The sequence below is a fragment of the Xylocopa sonorina genome, chromosome 9, assembly GCF_050948175.1.
Source record: "Xylocopa sonorina isolate GNS202 chromosome 9, iyXylSono1_principal, whole genome shotgun sequence".
Lineage (NCBI taxonomy): Eukaryota > Metazoa > Arthropoda > Insecta > Hymenoptera > Apidae > Xylocopa > Xylocopa sonorina.
The window spans coordinates 9,008,892-9,027,297 of NC_135201.1; the positions used below are offsets into that span (position 1 = coordinate 9,008,892).

Below are 18,406 nucleotides of genomic sequence, written 5' to 3' on the forward strand. Positions count from 1 at the left end.
CTCGCTGTTATTCACAGTTATGAAAAGAAATCGTCCTCCGTTTCTTCCTTTCTTTGTCTCTCTCTCTCTCTCTCTCTCTCTCTCTTTCTCTCTCTCCCTTTCGTTCATTAGAAATTGTCTCTTATCTTTTTTTCCAGGTAAAAAAAAAAAAAAAAAATATGCTCGGCATGCGGGATGAAACGTAATGAAATCTATATCGTGGCACCATTTGGACGCGTTTGTACATCCCTTGGAAAAAAAAATCAAACGTACCTCCCTTGGAACGCGCGGAAAAAGGAACGAACTACCGATATGAAATCATTGTTCGAGGCTATACCGATCTTTAACCAGAGCTTGCAGATCTCGAAGGACACGCGGGACGTAGATATGTCTGTAGCAGTGAACCGTTTATTATCTGACAATAGCAAGCCGAATTGTCGATTTTCCTTTTCTTCTCGATCATCAGGGCCAATATACGCGTGCAGAGAAACGGTGCTCCCTTACCAATCGATTGTTCTTTCTCTCTCTCTCTCTCTCTCTCTCTCTCTCTCTCTCTCTCTCTCTCTCTCTCTCTCTCTCTCTCTCTCTTTCTCCCTCATTTCTTTAATCAGAACGTACGAACGAAGAGCTAAAAGGGATGACGAAATTAAAATTCCTGCCACGCGAATTCGTTTCACGATATATAAACCCTGTTTTACTATTCCTCTTTTTTTTCAAACACCCTTATATCCCTTAGTGAACACGAACAATTGTCCATTTTGCCTTTCTCGCATTTTCCTCCCTCTCTTTATGTACGTACATCTATATATATATATACTCAACTATACGTATACAGTGTGGTTCGAGTCCCCGTTCAACGTATTATATTTCTGTCATTTTAAAAATTAACGATTTCATCCGCGTCACATATTTTCTTTTTAGGCACTTTTCCTCGGGAACAGAGATTGCTGATGCTGTGCTATACTCTGTTTTCATACCGATACTTTGGTTGTGTACTGTACAACGTTATTGGCAATTGTTGTTCCGTTTATCTCGCCTCGTCTTCGCCGAGACACTTCTCTAATATACGATATTATTATCACGGGATACATATCTACGTGTGCGAACCACGATTCGAACACGCGCAACGGCGAGCATCCGACCGTTTACACGCTGCGCACGATTATTTAACGTACATTCGTAAAAATTAGTTCCCTTTGAGCAGTGCAGAGCTCTCCTCGAGTGCACTAGTATTATATAAGGCAGATATTGTCGCTTCTAGCGGCGAGTGTTGGCTGGCGTTCACGAAGCATCGTCGAGGCGATTATCTCTTTCTATCCTTCCTGGATCGGCGTCGTAACGGATCGCACACCCCTTTTTTTCCTACCCCGACCGGATGCGACTGTTACGCTCGCGTACAACTCTCTCTCTCTCTCTCTCTATTTTAAACGGTCGCTCGTCTAAAAGTATGAACATTTACGTTTTGTTTACTTACTCATCACCCGTTAATCGGTCGGTCCGTCTCATTTGTCGGCCGGTCTGGTGATCGTCTGCGGTATCACCGTCAGCGACTTCGGAATTTTTGGCAATATCGGAATCTGGCTGGTCATATTGGTCGTCACCTGTATAGACTTAGGCAGGTTCAAGTTGTGCAGCAGGTTCTGCGTCGGGCTGTTCTCGTTGGTCAGAGTGCGGACGTCGCAGATCAACGGCTCGAAGTCGCTTCTGCTCTGCCGGTTGAGCATCTCCTGCTGCATCCTCAGGTGCTTCTGAAATTGCGTGTGCGCGGCGATCTGCGCCTTCTGGTACTGCGTGGTCGACTTGAGGCTCGACGGTGAACCGGAACCACCGGTGGTGCCGCAGCTCGAACCGCTCGACTGCTTGTCCGTCAGCATCTGTTGCTTCTGCTTCTTCAGATTCTGCAGCCGCTTGAAATCAGGCTCGGTCAATTGGAACACCTTACCACCGGACGAGGACAGGAACTTTTGCCCGTCTTTCCGTTTCACGTTCGCGTTCGCGTTGCTGGCGCTGCTAGACGGCAGGTTCAGCCGTTGCAGATTCGGAGGTGGCTTCTTGATTATCGACACGCCTGGGTTCAACTTGAGAACCCTCGGTGGGCTGCCCTTCGCGGCTTGCGCGCCGCTCACAGACGGTAACTTGGGCGTGCTCGTGCTCGGGAAAGAGTGCTTCTCCCTCTCGCGCATGTAACCGTCGCTTACTCGATGCTTATTGTGATCCGAGCCGATCGGCTCCATTATCGGCTCGTCCATCTTCTCCGGGCCCTCGTACGATATCAATCGATTCTGTACAGAAGTCGAGTAGTTGATCGCGTTCCGCGACGCATTCGGAGCTAAGACTAAATCACCGGACCTGTAATACTTCTCCAATAGTATCAAGTGCCTGAGGAACGAGCTCTGATTCCCGTACGGTCTTTGTAACTCCTGCCAGAGCAGCTTCGTGTCTCTGTCGTACTGTATCATAGTGGCACACTTCTCCCAGCCCTGGGGCGTTATCTCGCGAACGTTCGTGAACTCTATGTTCGCGTGGAGGTTCATCTCTTCTTCGCCAGGAAAAAGAGTGCGCACGCTGATCGATGGGTTAGCACCGAGTCTTTGCACCACCGGGGTGATGTCGTTGCTCGTCCTTGGTCTCTTTGGTAATATGGTTAAAGTTACCTCCTTGTCCATCGCGAGGATCTCGACCACCTCGTTCGGGCTGTCGCGCGATAGCGTCGTGTCCGACTGTGCGTACGCGGAGAGATGCGTGTCGAGCAGCTTGCGTTTCTTCAGCTTCTCCGCTGCGTTCTCGATGCCGAGGAATTGCACGTCCATCATTACGTTCTCGTCGTGCGAGCTCGGTTTCGCGGTGCGATTCTCGTTGTCCGCTTCCGGATTAGTCCTGTCGTTCTTGGTAGGCTCCGGGGTCGACTTCTCCGAAGCGGAGTTCGCCATCACGTCCGGGGACTTGGAGGTTCCTGTTTTCGACTGGGTGGCGTTGCACTTGGCTCTCTTTCGTTTGTCCTTGTCCTTGTCTTTGGACTGATTCTGAGCGGAGTCCTCGTCCTCGTTCTCCAGAACCTCGATATCAAGGAAGTGTAGAATTCTGGAGATGCAAATAGTATAAAACACAAAGCAATCGTTAAAAGTAAATACAAGTATTTACTATGTTTTAAGTTTTTTCCGTATTGTATCGGAAAATCGTACCTTTTCCGGTAGTTCTTAAAAAACGATTTATGATTCGTATTCATGTTCTCCACGTCCTTGTACTTTAGCTGCAACTGTGTGAAGTAACGGCACAATTTGCAGACGAAAGTGCCGGCAGCCAAGACGACGGGTACTCCCTGTTGCCCGAGCAACTGGTTCAATTCTTCCGTCTCCGCGTTAGCCAGCTGGTGAGTGTGGTTTCTTGCCAGTCGACGTGTACAGAGCGCACAGGTCAAGAATCGCTCGATCTTCGAGTAATGATTTACGCAGAACGACATGGACGTGTGCTGACTCGATTCCCAGTCGATATCCACCTGATACGAAGAAACCATTGTCCAGGTTGCACGGAATACTTGCTATCGCTTCGCACCGTGACATATTACCGATGCACGCTTACCTGTTTGTGCAGACCAGCCTTTATCTTGAGTAACCATCGACGTTTGACGTGGTGGCGGGCAGCGTCTCTACACTCGCGGGCCGAACACTTGGACACCATCAATTGCCTGTGCTGTTTCTGCGGCTTGGCCTGCATATTTGTAGGACTCGTGTTCGCCTAAACACGAAGAAAATTCAATACTCACGGACAGAGTCTACGGCACGAGCTTGAAACGCAAGCGATCAAATTCTCACCTTCCTATCTACGTGACGGTAACAAGCATCGCACAAGCAAGAGTCCTTGGTCAAGTGTCTCTCGATGTTCAAGATCTTCTTACGCCTCTCGTCGGACTTCATCTGAGCGAGATGCATCGGTGTATCCAAAGAGCCGAACTTCCCGAAACAGTAACAGCATACATCGGCGCACAAGCGTCCCGGATGGATCGAGAACGAAGAGGATTTCTCTGGAATGACGAGCGACTGACGATCCTTGGGCGTTGTATCTTCGTTATCTTCGTCTATCGTTACAAAAACAATTATCAATCATCTGCATAATCGTAATATTTCAATTGAATATTTTGGATTTAGAGAGATAGATAGAGAGAGAGATAGAGAGAGAGAAAGAGAGAGAACGAGGTAAATTTTTTAGTTGGAAGATAGTTAGAAAGTTAACGAGTAAATTGTAATTAGTACTTGAAGCGGTAGCACAAAATAGATAGCATGCTTGTTAGGGAATACTTTATACTGTTGTTACAAGTACAATTTACTGCGGGATTTTTCCAGACGATTCACGAATAACAGAATTGCCTGATATTGATTAAGGCAAATATCAAGCGATTCATTTCTCAGAATGATCTTTAAAGAAATGCAGATTACTGCCGCACGAAAGACGAGGACGAGTGTGTTTTAACAAAGCAGAGGGACGAGGAACATGGTTATTAAGAATGTAGTTATTCCCGCAACCAGGATTACCGCAAGAGTGTCTGTGGTTAGTAGAGAACTTTCGGTTCGCACCAGAGCTGCTATCTCCCCAACCACTGGTTCCATTCTGAAAAACGGGAAACAAACGAGACAGAATTAATTAATGATATCCGAATCGTCACGTTCGATCGTGTACAACAATTAGACGTGTCCGTTAAAAAGCTCACCTCCTTCTGAATAGTGTAGAAGTTGTTCTCAGGCGAATCTCCTTCCCCGTCTCCGCGGCCCTGTTTCAACACCATTTTCAGTGGCGATCTCGACCGTCTCTTATCCTTCTCTTTCTCTTTCTGAACCCGGATCACCGTCTTCAGTGTGCCCGAAGATTGGTCTTTCTTCGCCTTCTGGCTTATCCTCTCAGCAGCCTTTTCCAACGGCTCCAACCCGAGTATCCTCAGAATAGACTCTTTCTTCGCCTTGTCCTCCGCCGTCTCCAAAATGTTCGGATTGATGTTGACGCTGCTGGAGGATTCGCCGGACGTGGACGTCTCGTCGGAATCCTTCTGCGAGGTTTCCGGCGTTTTCACGGGCTTGCAATCGGCGTCGAGCATGTCTATGCCCTCTGGTTGTTTGATCATATGGTTCTCCGACAAGTTACGGGACAATCTGTTCTCACGGGCCGCTTTGCCTGGTTCCTTCCCGATCATCAGGTCGTTCTCCGACTTGCTTCTCGCGTTGCCTCCAGTAGCTTGTCGTTTCTCTAAGCTCCCTCTGCCGCCTTCCGAGAAACCACGGCAATGCGCCGCACACCCAGCTCTGTTCCCGTATTTGTTCAAAAAGGACCGATCGTTCTCGTTGATTTTCGCCACTTCGTTATCCAACAGCGTCTCCTCCTTGTTTTGCTGATCGGACCTTCGGATATCACGTTTCGATCGTTTGCTTCTCGCCGCTGCCAGCTGATCCTCTTTCCGTTTCTTCGCCTCCCTCATGCGTCTCGTTCGAGCCTGTCGATCCGCATCGTTCGCGTCCAATTCGTTACCGTTCTGCGTATCGTCCGTATCATCCGTGTTCATCGATTGATCCTGCGGCTTCTCCTCCTGCTCCTTCTCTTCGTTGTGACAATTTTGCGCCTTCTGAGCTGCTGCTGCTTCCTCTTCCGTTTTAATCTTTACAACACCCTCGTTATTGCGTTCCTTGCTACAGGCTCTGCTCGATCCCCTCTCAAGCTTCTTCATCTTATCGCGCGCCCTTAACACTCGTTTCTTATTCTCATCGCTGACGATGATCTTTTGCTCATCCGCGTTACCATCGGATTTCTCTGTTTCCTCCTTCGTTACGGCCGACTCGTTGCGCTCGGAATTAGTCGACAGGATTACCTTTTTCTCGATAATATTATCGACAGCGTTATTGTTATCGTTATTATCATCTTGCTTGCATTTATCTTTACCGCTGCCGGCGGTACTTCCTCTCCTCTCCTCGAGGGAGTTACACGTATCATTATTAACAGCAACAGGACTAGTATCCCGTTTAGGATCCGAGATCGATTCTTCCGCTTCTACTCTTGTCTCTGCAGACTCATCGACTACTTCCTTAGAATTCTCTGCTACCCCGTCGCTCTTCTCGATCTCCTTCGTTTCAACGACAGGCGTCGCTTCTTGTTTAACGGTATCCGCCGCCGCTGCTGCTGGTGATAATTCGTTAGAAAATGTGCCTCTCGCAGGCGATTCTATTGTAGTTTTCTTAATACCTTCTTGGTCGTTTCGCGTCTCTTTCTCCCTCGACTGTGTCTGATCGCTGGCACGGTTCTCCGCCACCAGTCGTTCCACTTCTCGAGAGATACTCTCCAAAGTCTCCGCTTCGTCGGATACCACGGTGGCGGTTGCGGACACCTCAGCTTCGTCTACGGTCGTTTCGTCCACCTTCGCTACGATTTTCTCTTGCGCCGGGGTCGATGCGGTGGTCGTTACCGTGTTACCGCTCAAAGAATCTGAAGCTGTTTTTTTTATCGATCCATTTCTGACTGGCTCGTCGTTCGAACCTGTTTCTTCGACAGCAGGCTTAGCCAACTCGTCCGAAGGCTCCTCCTCGTCACTGTTTTCGGATTTTTTCGCTGTTTTGTTTATTATGCTGGTCAACTGTTTAATCGGTTCACCGTTCTCAGGGGAAGAAGCTTTGTCGGGTGTTCTCGATGATTTTCTAGCGTCTTTCTCGATAGTACACTTCTCTCCCTGCTCCTCTTCCTCCTCTTTAATATTTTCTTGCCTCTCACCCTGCTCCTCCTCCTTAACTGTTACGCTAAAAATTTCATTCAGTTCGCCTTGTTGCTCGACGGGTTTACAGCAACTACTACTATCACTGTTCTCTGTAACATGAACAAGTTCGGAAACATTATGATTATTATTGCTGTTAGTATCGGTATCAGGGGACTCGCTCTCTTGTACGTTCTGAGAATGAGTTTCAGCCAGTTCAATATCACCCATGACTAGTTTCTCAATTTCTTTGGCAGTATCGGCCACTTTTGGTACTGAATTCTCTGAACTGTCCGACTTGATCTCGTTCTTGGTAATGGCAGACTTGTCCTCGTCCGTGGTCTCCTCCAGCCCTAGCTTCTGCGACTCCGAGCTCAGCGGTGCGATTATCTCTTCGATTTTTGGTATCTCGAAGTTTTTATTCAATCCGAGGCCCTTCTCCGGGCTATAGATTTTGTCCTCGATAGACTTGGCTATTTCCATCTTGATGGTCTCTATCATTTGATCTATCTGCGACTTTGGATTCCCATCGGACTTTTCCGTACCGTAGAACGAGCTGACCGTTTTCTTCATGTCTATATTTAAACTATTCCTCCGGCCCTTGGTCTTGTCGGAAAGTTTCGCTAAAATATTGTCCTTCCTGACTTGATCCAAACTGGTCGCTTTCTTCAGCTCGTCTTGGACGTCCGAATTCTTTCCTGCTATTCTCGCGTACTCGACTTTAATATTGTCATTTTTAATTTCAACCTCCGTACTTTTCGCCTTGGTTTTCGAGCGTAGAGTAGGGCCCATATCGCTACTCCTATCCGGTCTGTCGCTGTTATTATTGTTCTCCACTTCCGATCCTGGCTGAGAATTGTCCTCCAGACTCTTTAACGTTTCTTGCTTCGGCCAAAGTTCGTCCCTCGCTGGCAGCACAATAATCTGAGAATCATTTCCGCTCGATTCGGAGAAACAAGATTCCGTATCGGCGTTACCATCTGTAATATTGTCCAGGCAAACGTCCGAACTAAGAGGCTCGTCCGAGTTCAATCTTCGACGCTTTTTAAGCTCCAAATCGGCGGAAGGGCCAGACTCCGTTTGCCTTAATTTCCCGCTGTTCGCCTTAATCTTTCTTAAACTTCTCTGATTAATCGACGCGCTCGATCTTTTCCTTTGGACTACACTTTGGACAGACTCCGTTTCTGGATTCTCGTAATCAAAGGTTATTTTAATATCCTCGCTGTCTGGCTCTTTCTTTATTTCGATGTCTGGCACTAAATTCTCATTCACCAACATCTTTTTACTTCGTGTCACCTTACCCTCTGTCTTCTCTGATATCCCCTGGTGATTACCTATATCCGAATCGCTCAACATTGAGGCTATTATTACTTCGTCTATGGTAAGATCGATAGAGCTTTTGGTCTCCAGAAAGGACTTTGAAATTCTTGCGTTATTACCGTACTCTATATCCCTGGCACCTCTTCTACCCTTAGTATACTTAATATCACTTTCCGTCTTAATGCAAATACCCTTCTCCCTGATGCTGGACTTTCTAATTCCTGGAAATTTCTTCGACTTGACACCTCTGGGCAACGAATCCGAATTCTCCAAACTCCTTCCCTTTCTACCAAGCTTCGGGCTGGTCTTGGAACTGGACTCTGTGACCGAATCTATCTCTCTGTTGGAGATACCCTCGTTCTCTATCTCCTCGTTAATCTTCTGTACAACCTTGCCCTTTTTCGCCCTGAGATTATTCTTGGCACTTCTACTACCGACTTCAGCTCCTATACTCTTGATCTCCAGATCGTTTATGTGATTCTCCAAGTTTCTCGAACCGATATCAGAGAATTTGACGCCGTTCTCCTCCGACAATTTTAATCTTTTAGCTCTGACGCTCCTCTTGATGTCAATGGTTATTCTGTCGACCAAATTTCTATTGGTTACTTTCCTCGCCACCTTGGACTTGATCAGGTTCGCCTTGGCTACTCTCAGTTTCTGTTTACGCTTAAGATTTCTAAGAACCTTTTTACGCGGCAGGCTTGCCTCTAATTTAGGAGGTAGCTGTGAACCAGTCGCTACAGCCTCCAATATGTCTCTCGCTAGCTGCTGTTGCTTTAGATTAGTTAAAGTCTTGCCTTTTCTACTTTTAATCTCATTCGTCGGCAAGCCACAATCATTATTCGCCTTCTGTTTTGCTTTGGAAGGCGCTAAGGGTTTCTTTTCCCTGGATGCCATCTCACTTCCGCCCACATTGGGCTCCTGCAATTTCATTCACAATATGAAATTGCAAGCCGATTACTGACCAAATGGTAATTACTAGTACCATTGCAGCGTTCAAATTCAATTTGTCAATTCTCCTATTAATAAAACAATGCGCATTTAAAAAGTCAAACAAACTTTACATTCATACACTTATATATATATATACGTACATATACATATACACTTTTTAATTATCTCGCGAAAAATTTCTAAAAACATTTACGTTTGAACTATCGAAAAAAAAAACTCCCAAAAAAAAAAAAAAAAAACAATTATTAAAAAAAAAAAAAAAAAAAAAACGTTAATCGTCTGACTGAAAGTTAACCCCGTTTCTTTTGAAAATGTATCCGGCATGTGTATGACGAATCGGCACGGTGAAATGATAATCGAGAATAAGATGTACCTTTCCTCTTACAAGTCAAGACAGGAAGAAATTGATCGTACACACCAAACGGCGGATACTACATAATTCGTCTTTAGGTACGGGCACGGTGAGCGGGCCGGGCGTACGTGCGGGGTTGATAGATGCGGCCCTGGCGGTCAGAAAAATTACGTGACAAACTTTGCATTTACACGGACACACGGATCGCCTTTCCTCCGACGGTGGAATCGGTCGGAAATATTCACCGCGATATCTCGGCGATCGTCCCGCCGATCGGTGCGCATCGAGCGGCGCACGAAAGCACGGGACGCGAATTAACTTCCGAGGATGGAAATCGAGGGTTGAACGGGCGTGCTGCGGCGAAAATCACGCGACAAATAGTCGCGAAAAAATCGCCACGAATAAACAAAAGGTCGGGCTCGGTTCGCGATTTCTACCGTTTAGTTGCGGCCCCACCGTGGACCAACGCGACCCTTTTGTACACCGTCACTCGGCTCGTCGAGTCTACTTACCACGGAGCCGTGAAATCGCCGGCGAGGACCGCGATATTCCCTGGCAAAACGCGGAGAAACAATTCAGTGAAAAACACAGTCCCGTTGCAGGCAGGGTGTCTGTACGATGTCCCACTGTTTTGAGGCTACCGCCACCTGACGGTAGCGCACGAGACCTCTCCCAGGTCCATAGTCCGTTCGCGCTAATTCACCGCGTTATTTCAACCAGTACAACCCTTCCTGCTTAACGCCTGGCCCTTCCTGCTGGACGCCTCCGCCTCGAGGAGAACCTGCCCTCGATCGCCGCTCGAAATACACCCTGGAGATACTCGAGTCTGCCGCGGCGGCACGCCACGGAAATTTGCAACAACGCGGCACTTCCGTGAGGTCTATGGAGTATTCGCGATAATTAACCCCGCGTTATTCGGACGATTTTACGTTACCACGTACGCTCGAGCGCAGGCACGGCTGTTGGATTCGAGGGAGGATGGAACGGAGTTACTGGCCGATACGGGAAACGATTGATCGACGGGGCTGGTCGCGAGGAAATACTCGATCTGGCACGAGAACGAAAAGGAAGACGCGCCCGTGCGCACCAATGGCGGCCACCGACCCTTATTTACCGTGGTCAAAATGGCTGCCCTTCGGCTTTTCACGCGCAGCAGAGTCTCCTCGATTATCCTTGGCTCTCGCGACGGACCTGGGTCCTTGAACAAATCGTTACGCAGCGTCGCGCAGGTATCACGGCTCGTTCTGATTTATTTTGCTTTCAGTTTCAGTGGACGTGCAACGAATCTCGAGCGTATCTTTGGTTTTGCTGTGGACTGAAATGAACGAAGGGACACCGTGGAGTTATTGCTCGAAGCGGTCGTCGTGTTTGGTGGTTGGATCCTGTTAATCGCGAGATGTTTGTTTAATCGGTTACTCGTTTTAAATTGGTAGAGGTATTCTTGTTGTATGGTTCTAAACGCGATGGATTGATGCGTTGAGATCGATCTTGGAGAGAGGCTTAGTTTCATGTAGGATTATAAGCGTAATGTATGTTGTCAGCGTTTTAATGATCGATCTAGAGGATGGTTAAATGTCGTTTGTTTGTTAGTTTTTATGTTTTATTGTACTTTAAATGGAGAGGAACTTGTACGCGTTTGATTTTACGTTATAACCTACAAATGTTTGCGCGAGTAGGATAAGGATAGTAAATTGAATCTGTGTTGGTAGTTTTCATGTACGATTCGATTTTGAGTAAGAATTTTTTTATTCAGATACCTCTCTCTCTTTTTCTACATTAATTTTCATTCATGTTAGATACAAAAACGATGGGGAACCTACAGAGCTACAGACCAATACAAAGAGTCTACGAATTACACAGACTACGAAGTAACAAGAGATCCTCAAGAATGGGAATGCGTTGAACGTTTACTTAAACCAAAGGTCATACCTGTACCTTGTCTAGAGAACAAAGAATTTCCTTCCGGATGGAAACCACCTGTTTGTAAGTCGTTTTGCTGTACGCTTATATTTCTGCGTAAGGATACGTTCGACGTGCATCTGGATAATTTGTTTAATTAATTTACAGGCAAACCGCACGATTATCCGTATTATATACAACGTACGAGAAACTACATGCAACCGGTGTATCTTGAAATTTCTTATCGTGGAACACGAAGAATCACTACTGTCAGGAAGATTCATGGAGATATCTGGGCGTTAGAGTCTGAATTGAAAGAGTATATAAACAAATACGCGAAGAAGCCGATCGGAGTTCGTACAAATGAACTTATAGGTGAAATAAAATTCAGGGGAGACTATGTGAATATCGTTAAAAAATGGATGGACGAAAAAGGATTCTAAATATTCTACTATATTAGAAGTTGAAGTTTACACTGTAAATATAAAAAGAAATGCATTTTGTTATTACCGTCGTGTTTGCTTAAACCTGAAAATGAACAGCGAGAATTACTTTTGATTTTGGTCTTGGAATATTTAATATTTAAACACGATCACACGCAAAGTGTACATAAGATAGAAATTTATTGCAACAGTCGAGAAATTAACAACACCAGTTTTGTAAAAATATGCATTGTATTTAAAATTATAGTTCACACAAGCTAGCATATGGAAGATGAAATGTAGTATGTTGTAGCAGTATGCTTTAGTGTTACAATGTATTCGTTATTCCATGTTTTTATAAAAAAGTCATGCTATATGCTTCTTTATTAAACAATAACAAGTGAACAAAGTAACTTCTTAGTCTATCGTATCGTTTTTGCATTAATGACATATATTAAAACGATTTATAAATTAAATAATTTAACACGAGTGCACGAAAATGGAATTTTAGTTGATGTGCACGTCAAAGTAAATAATCGTGTAGTTAAAAATGAATGGTATCGATACCATGTTTTAAATTCAAATATCACGCACAATGATTTTATAACATACGAAAAAGATGCTTTTGAGCTAATTTACAATGATATTTCAAACGTGACATGATCAACTTAAAAGGTATAGAAGCATCTTAAATTATTCGATCGTGACCTACAGAAAGGAACATTTCATTGTTTATTCTTTTGTTGAAAATCATTCTATTCGATACACAGGATATTCTATGGGTTTGCACGTAAATTTTGATGATATTTTATCAGGTTTTTTACGTTTATTTCATGCGAACAAAGTGTTCTTTTTAATAGTAAACATATGGCAAAGTTTTACTTGAAAATTTTTCCTTGATTAAATTCACGTCCCTCCTTGTCGGTACCAGTCCAGCTGAAGTATTGTTGAACCAGTTGTTTCGTTTCCTCTGTAGTTGGATCTAATTTGGTCCAACTATACGATTCGTAATCTACTTGCCAGTCTGGGCACAACTGTTTAAAAAAAAAAAATACAATTATTATTCGTAGGATTATTCGATGACGAAAGAAGGGTAACGAATATCAGAGAAAACGGAGAGGAAAGAAAAACGAACTGTGAAAGCGAGCTCTTGTCCACGCCAAACCCAAATACCACTGATGCTACTGTTGTTATCTGTACCGAACAGACAGGCACTGGCAAATGCAGCTTTTCGCATTTTGTCTAATCGTTGGAACATTCCACTTATAAGATTGCAAGACATGAACACCTGTACAAAACGAAAACGTTTAAAAAACGCATAGTTAACGCATGGTAATAGTTTATCTTATTTAATCTTTTATCTATTATCTAATCTTATTTGAACAGTTTTATAGTACCTTTGTTAATTCATTGTTATACTTGTATTCGCCAAGCCAAATACTGTAATGTTCCGCATCGAACTTCTCCCAGAAGTAAGGTATGGATTTCGCTTCATCCTCGTTAGAGTAAAATCTCTTAAAATCGTCAAGATCGAAAGTGCCTTTTGGTAATGTATCAAAAGGATTTGTGGATTTAGGTTCAGCCATTAAAACAGCGTCTGTCGGATCTAATTCTTCGGCGGCCTCCTTTTTCGATTCTTTCGCTTCCTTTGATTCTTTCTTCGATTCCTTCTCTTTCTTTTCCTTCTTCGAAGACTGTAATTATTTCAGTCTGTTAATGCATTATCAAAACACGGCTATTTTTTGGGGGGAGGAGGGAAGAGTAAAAGAAACGAGATTAACTTTTCCTTGAGACTCCGCGAATTTCTTTGGATCGTATTCGAGAGTTTTCTCAGCCAATTTGAAGGCACCAATTACAGCCATTGATTCGGGTTGATAAATAACGGTCTGGAACCACCGGTTTACGTTCTGGTACGGTTTGCGTAAGTTTGGTTCCAGAATATATTGATACAAATGAAGTAATGTCATGGCTACACTAATATCTGCTAATGTCAGTCGTTCTCCAACCAGGTAAGTACGTGTAAGTAGATGAGAATTGAGGGCAGTCAATGCTTTCTTTACGTCATCCTTGGCATGCTCCACATTCTGTAATATTAAATCGTCGGGTTTTTTTTTATGTTACACGAACGAACATATTTGAGAACACTTAAAAATTATATGGAAGAATTGTACGCATCGTGTTTAACGCATATGCGATAGGCCATATGCGTTCGGACAACACGCGATACTTATATACCTCCTTGAGTTACAAAAATAATCAAAGTATTTAATTATTTTTGCCTTTGAAAGAGGACTCGCGTAGACGTATAAGATTCATTCGCACCTGCTTGTTGTACGGCATGATTCCAAGCAACGGGAATACCCACGCGCAGCTAGCTGGAAGGATTTCAGAATCCGCGAAGCCGAACCATTGAATAATTTCTGCACGTTCCAGGTCAGTTTTCCCTCTCAACTGATCATTAGCCACTGAAAGGAATAAAAATTCTCTTTGCACGTTCGTACAACTCCAATTTCACAAACGTACGGATCTTACCGTAATAAGCGATCGCGTTGCTCTCTGTGATACACTTTCCATCTTGAGTCTCGAACGCTGGCACCTAAGGCAAAAAGAAACAACACCCATCGTTGAACATTTGACAGATAATCGAACGTAAGGCCACGCAAGTAAGCGCTACTATTCCAATGATTACGAATGAACACTCTTAGCGGTGCCTCGAAAAATCCCACGACGGCTAATTTCTTTCATGATACAACACGAAACGGCTATCCGCTGAATACCCTCATGGAATACACACCAGATGGTTTATCGAGTGGGACGTAACACAGAAAGAATGAATGAAAACGATCGAGAGTTGGAAACGGTCTTACCTTGCCCAGCGGGAACTTCTTTAAGAAATCCTCTGTCTTGTTCGTTTCCCCGAATACGAAATCGTCGGCGATCTTGATCTCAGCACCGGAGTATTTAGCTGCGATGAGCACCTTGTAGGCTCTGAAGTTTTCCGGGTACGTGTAAAGTGTCTGAAATAAATGAACGCTCCATTAGCTGATTTCCATGTTAAACTGTTATTCCGCGGAGGCTTATCACTCCGTCAGTTTATCGTAGTCTCGATGTTCAGCGGTTCGAATTCAACGGTAGAGACTTACTCCAGACGCCATTGTATCCAGCTACGGGAAGAGGAAGTTGAAGGCCGGTAAAGATCGTTTCTCTCGAGTGCATCGAGTCTCTGCACGGTAATAGCTATCCTTAAGGCGTGACTCGCAAACACGCGACGGTTTTACGTTCGCCAGGCAACCGTAAACGGTTCGAATCGAGCTCGAACTTCGATTCAACGATAATCTAACGACAATTTGATTTAATCTTCAGCAGATTTTTATTCTGATTTCAAACATTTTTAAGCTGGCGATCGGTAATAAAATTCATCGTTCTGATTGGTTGATTAATAAAGGAATTAATTTGTCGTCTAAAGTAAGAGAGAAATAAATTCGTTAGATATTAAATGGGTTTATGTGGTAATTGATTAACAAATAATTATGTGTTTAAAGGGAAAACGATACTTGTATTGTTATGTTTCTTTACTGTGCATGGTTAATGGTCGTGGAGCGTCGAGCGTGAGTGAAAAATGGCGGCGTTGAAGGATGTTGTCCCTTTGTACAAAACTTTGAAGGAAGAATGGGCAGCAACACCGTGCAATTTGAAAAAGTGCGGTGAATTGCTTAATCAGTTGAAGGTGACGCATAACATATTTACTTGTTCGAGTATTTCTGTGACATTTTGCGAATCGTTAACGATATAACCTTTCACGTTCTGATGGTCTGTCAAAAATTGATTGTCATTGTTTTCTAAGTAACGTAAGATGCCAAATGATAATTGGAACGATTCATTTCTACAGGTTAGCCTCACCCATTTGATGTTTCTGCCCACGTCCAACAGCACAGCTACTCAAAACGAATTACTTATAGCTCGTAAGAATTAATATCTGTTTCCACGTGAAACACTTTACTCTATTTGTTAGCGATACGTGATTTGTATAAATTATTGGTAATTGCAGGTGATATTTTGGAGATCGGAGCGCAATGGAGTATAGTGAACGAAGATATACCTTCGTTCGAACGTTACATGGCGCAACTGAAATGTTACTACTTCGACTATAAATCCGAATTGATGGAATCGGCGTATAAATATCATCTTCTCGGTTTAAATCTGTTATTCTTGTTGTCTCAAAATCGCGTGGCTGAATTTCACACAGAATTGGAGCTACTGCCTTCCGATCAAATACAATCGAACGTCTATATCAGGCATCCGTTGAGTTTGGAGCAATATTTAATGGAAGGCTCGTACAACAAGATATTCTTGGCCAAAGGCAACGTGCCTGCAGCCTCGTATAACTTCTTTATAGATATTTTGTTGAATACGGTGCGCGATGAGATCGGCGCGTGCATGGAGAGCGCGTACGACAAGATTTCCATTCAGGACGCCCTGAGGATGCTAAATTTGAACTCGAGGAAAGATATGAAGGCATTCGCGGTGAAAAAGAATTGGAATTTAGCAAAAGACGGCTACTTTTACTTCAGTACGACCAGCGAAAAGAAAGTCGAAGAGCCAATTCCCAGTGCGGACTTGGCTACGTTAGCGATTGATTACGCAAGAGAACTTGAAATGATTGTTTGAATGTCCGCATTTTTCTGTATTTTATAGATGAATAAAATTGATCATGTAATTCTTATGGCTCAGTGTTTTAGCCCTTGAGGAAAGCAACGAAATACAAGCAGTTGTTTCTGTGTTCAAGAAGGAAACGAAGCAAGGGGAAGAAAAACGTATGGAAAAGGGTGGAGAAAAGAAAACTGTTTGCTTTCTTATCATTTATTTCGTAGTTACATATACATTACATATATATTTATATTACTTTCTAAGCAAATAAATGTAACTTGTTATACTTTGTTAGTATGGTAAATACTGCGATTATAAAAATGATTGGTGGTGCTATCTTTTTAAAGAGAATGCGAACTAATCGCACATCGTTACCAGTGGCGAAGCAGGCTAATACATAAGAGATGGCGCCATCTCCTTGGACAGAAGTCAAACTTCTCACGTCGTTGTAAATATTGAAAATTCGAATAAGTTTTAGCTATAAGCTGCATTGTAAATTAATTTAAAACGTAATTTATAGTAATTAGCTATGTAAGACTACTCTGTACGGATCTATATATTATTAAAGAGACAATAAACGTTCAGTTCTTACTAATTAATTGTTTAATCAATTAATAACCTTTGTAACAATCCTAGAAAGACCAATCCTATTCCTTAAACGAGATACAACTCGTAAAAATAGTCCTGTACAGAATTAAACTAGTTATCAGGAGAACATAACGTCATAGGAGGTATCAGGAATTCCAGGAATTCTTGATGACGTCATTTCTAAGAAGTGGCACTTTAGAATACCTCCTATGAAGTCATGTTCTCCTGATACAAAGTCAAAAAGTAGGGTTTTCGATCGAAAAATTGGGAAAGTATCAGGAGAACATGACGTCACAGGAGGTATCGACAATTCCAGGAATTCTTGATGACGTCATTTCCAAGAAGTGGCACTTTGGGATACCTCCTCACTACTTATGTTCTCCTAATACAAAGTCGATTTTTCAAGATTTTGATCGAAAAATCGCCAATGTATCAGGAGAACATGACGTCACAGGAGGTATCGACAATTCCAGGAATTCTCGATGACGTCATTTCCAAGAAGTGGCACTATTCGGATACCTCCTATGACGTCATGTTCTCCTGATACATTGCCAATTTTTCGATCGAAACCCCGAAAATCGACAAAGTATCAGGAGAACATGACGTCACAGGAGGTATGCTTGCCACTTCTAGGAAAATGACGTCACTACCAAGAATCGCCGAAATTCCAGGAATTCTCGATGACGTCATTTCCAAGAAGTGGCACTATTGGGATACCTCCTATGACGTCATGTTCTCCTGATACATTGCCGATTTTTCGACCAAAATCTTGAAAATCCGACTTTGTATCAGGAGAATATAACATATGAGGAGGTATCCGAATAGTGCCACTTCTTGGAAATGACGTCATCGAGAATTCCTGGAATTCTGGCGATTCTTAGAAGTGACGTCATTTTCCTAGAAGTGGCAAGCATACCTCCTATGACGTCATGTTCTCCTGATACTTTCTCGATTTTAGCGATCGAAACCTCGAAAATCGACTTTGTATCAGGAGAACATGACGTCATAGGAGGTATCCGAATAGTGCCACTTCTTGGAAATGACGTCATCGAGAATTCTTGGAATTGTCGATACCTCCTGTGACGTCATGTTCTCCTGATACATTGGCGATTTTTCGATCAAAATCTTGAAAAATCGACTTTGTATTAGGAGAACATAAGTAGTGAGGAGGTATCCCAAAGTGCCACTTCTTGGAAATGACGTCATCAAGAATTCCTGGAATTGTCGATACCTCCTGTGACGTCATGTTCTCCTGATACTTTCCCAATTTTTCGATCGAAAACCCTACTTTTTGACTTTGTATCAGGAGAACATGACTTCATAGGAGGTATTCTAAAGTGCCACTTCTTAGAAATGACGTCATCAAGAATTCCTGGAATTCCTGATACCTCCTATGACGTTATGTTCTCCTGATAACTAGTTTAATTCTGTACAGGACTATTTTTACGAGTTGTATCTCGTTTAAGGAATAGGATTGGTCTTTCTAGGATTGTTACAAAGGTTATTAATTGATTAAACAAT

At 43.5% G+C, this 18,406-nt stretch overlaps 4 protein-coding genes across 5 annotated transcripts; 2 read left to right on the forward strand and 2 right to left on the reverse strand.

The window, feature by feature from the left end:
• Positions 1–1,402: 1,402 nt before the first annotated feature.
• On the reverse strand, positions 1,403–9,918 carry East (enhanced adult sensory threshold). Of its 2 annotated transcripts, XM_076900798.1 has the most exons (8): positions 9,842–9,918; positions 9,351–9,480; positions 4,685–8,944; positions 4,509–4,584; positions 3,792–4,054; positions 3,559–3,714; positions 3,162–3,475; positions 1,403–3,060 (listed from the first exon to the last, which is right to left on the reverse strand). In XM_076900798.1, the coding sequence occupies exons 3-8, from the start codon at positions 8,918–8,920 to the stop codon at positions 1,482–1,484; spliced, it is 6,624 nt and encodes a 2,207-aa protein (XP_076756913.1). In that variant the 5' UTR covers positions 8,921–8,944; positions 9,351–9,480; positions 9,842–9,918; the 3' UTR covers positions 1,403–1,481. The 2 variants fall into 2 exon arrangements, with proteins under 2 accessions (XP_076756913.1, XP_076756912.1); XM_076900797.1 differs by lacking the exons at positions 9,351–9,480; positions 9,842–9,918 and having other exon boundaries at positions 4,685–9,038.
• Positions 9,919–10,438: 520 nt separating this feature from the next.
• Mrpl49 (mitochondrial ribosomal protein L49) lies at positions 10,439–11,742 on the forward strand. The gene is made up of 3 exons (XM_076900809.1): positions 10,439–10,558; positions 11,126–11,312; positions 11,397–11,742. The coding sequence occupies exons 1-3, from the start codon at positions 10,454–10,456 to the stop codon at positions 11,669–11,671; spliced, it is 567 nt and encodes a 188-aa protein (XP_076756924.1). The 5' UTR covers positions 10,439–10,453; the 3' UTR covers positions 11,672–11,742.
• Positions 11,743–11,834: 92 nt separating this feature from the next.
• Positions 11,835–14,902, reverse strand: Eef1gamma (elongation factor 1-gamma). Its single transcript, XM_076900801.1, has 8 exons — positions 14,794–14,902; positions 14,518–14,667; positions 14,183–14,246; positions 13,973–14,115; positions 13,432–13,734; positions 13,048–13,344; positions 12,786–12,938; positions 11,835–12,684 (listed from the first exon to the last, which is right to left on the reverse strand). Exons 1-8 carry the CDS (start codon positions 14,803–14,805, stop codon positions 12,529–12,531), a joined length of 1,278 nt encoding a protein of 425 aa, XP_076756916.1. The 5' UTR covers positions 14,806–14,902; the 3' UTR covers positions 11,835–12,528.
• A 349-nt stretch (positions 14,903–15,251) lies between these two features.
• Positions 15,252–16,375, forward strand: Rpn12 (regulatory particle non-ATPase 12). The gene is made up of 3 exons (XM_076901007.1): positions 15,252–15,377; positions 15,540–15,612; positions 15,699–16,375. Exons 1-3 carry the CDS (start codon positions 15,270–15,272, stop codon positions 16,316–16,318), a joined length of 801 nt encoding a protein of 266 aa, XP_076757122.1. The 5' UTR covers positions 15,252–15,269; the 3' UTR covers positions 16,319–16,375.
• Positions 16,376–18,406: the final 2,031 nt, after the last annotated feature.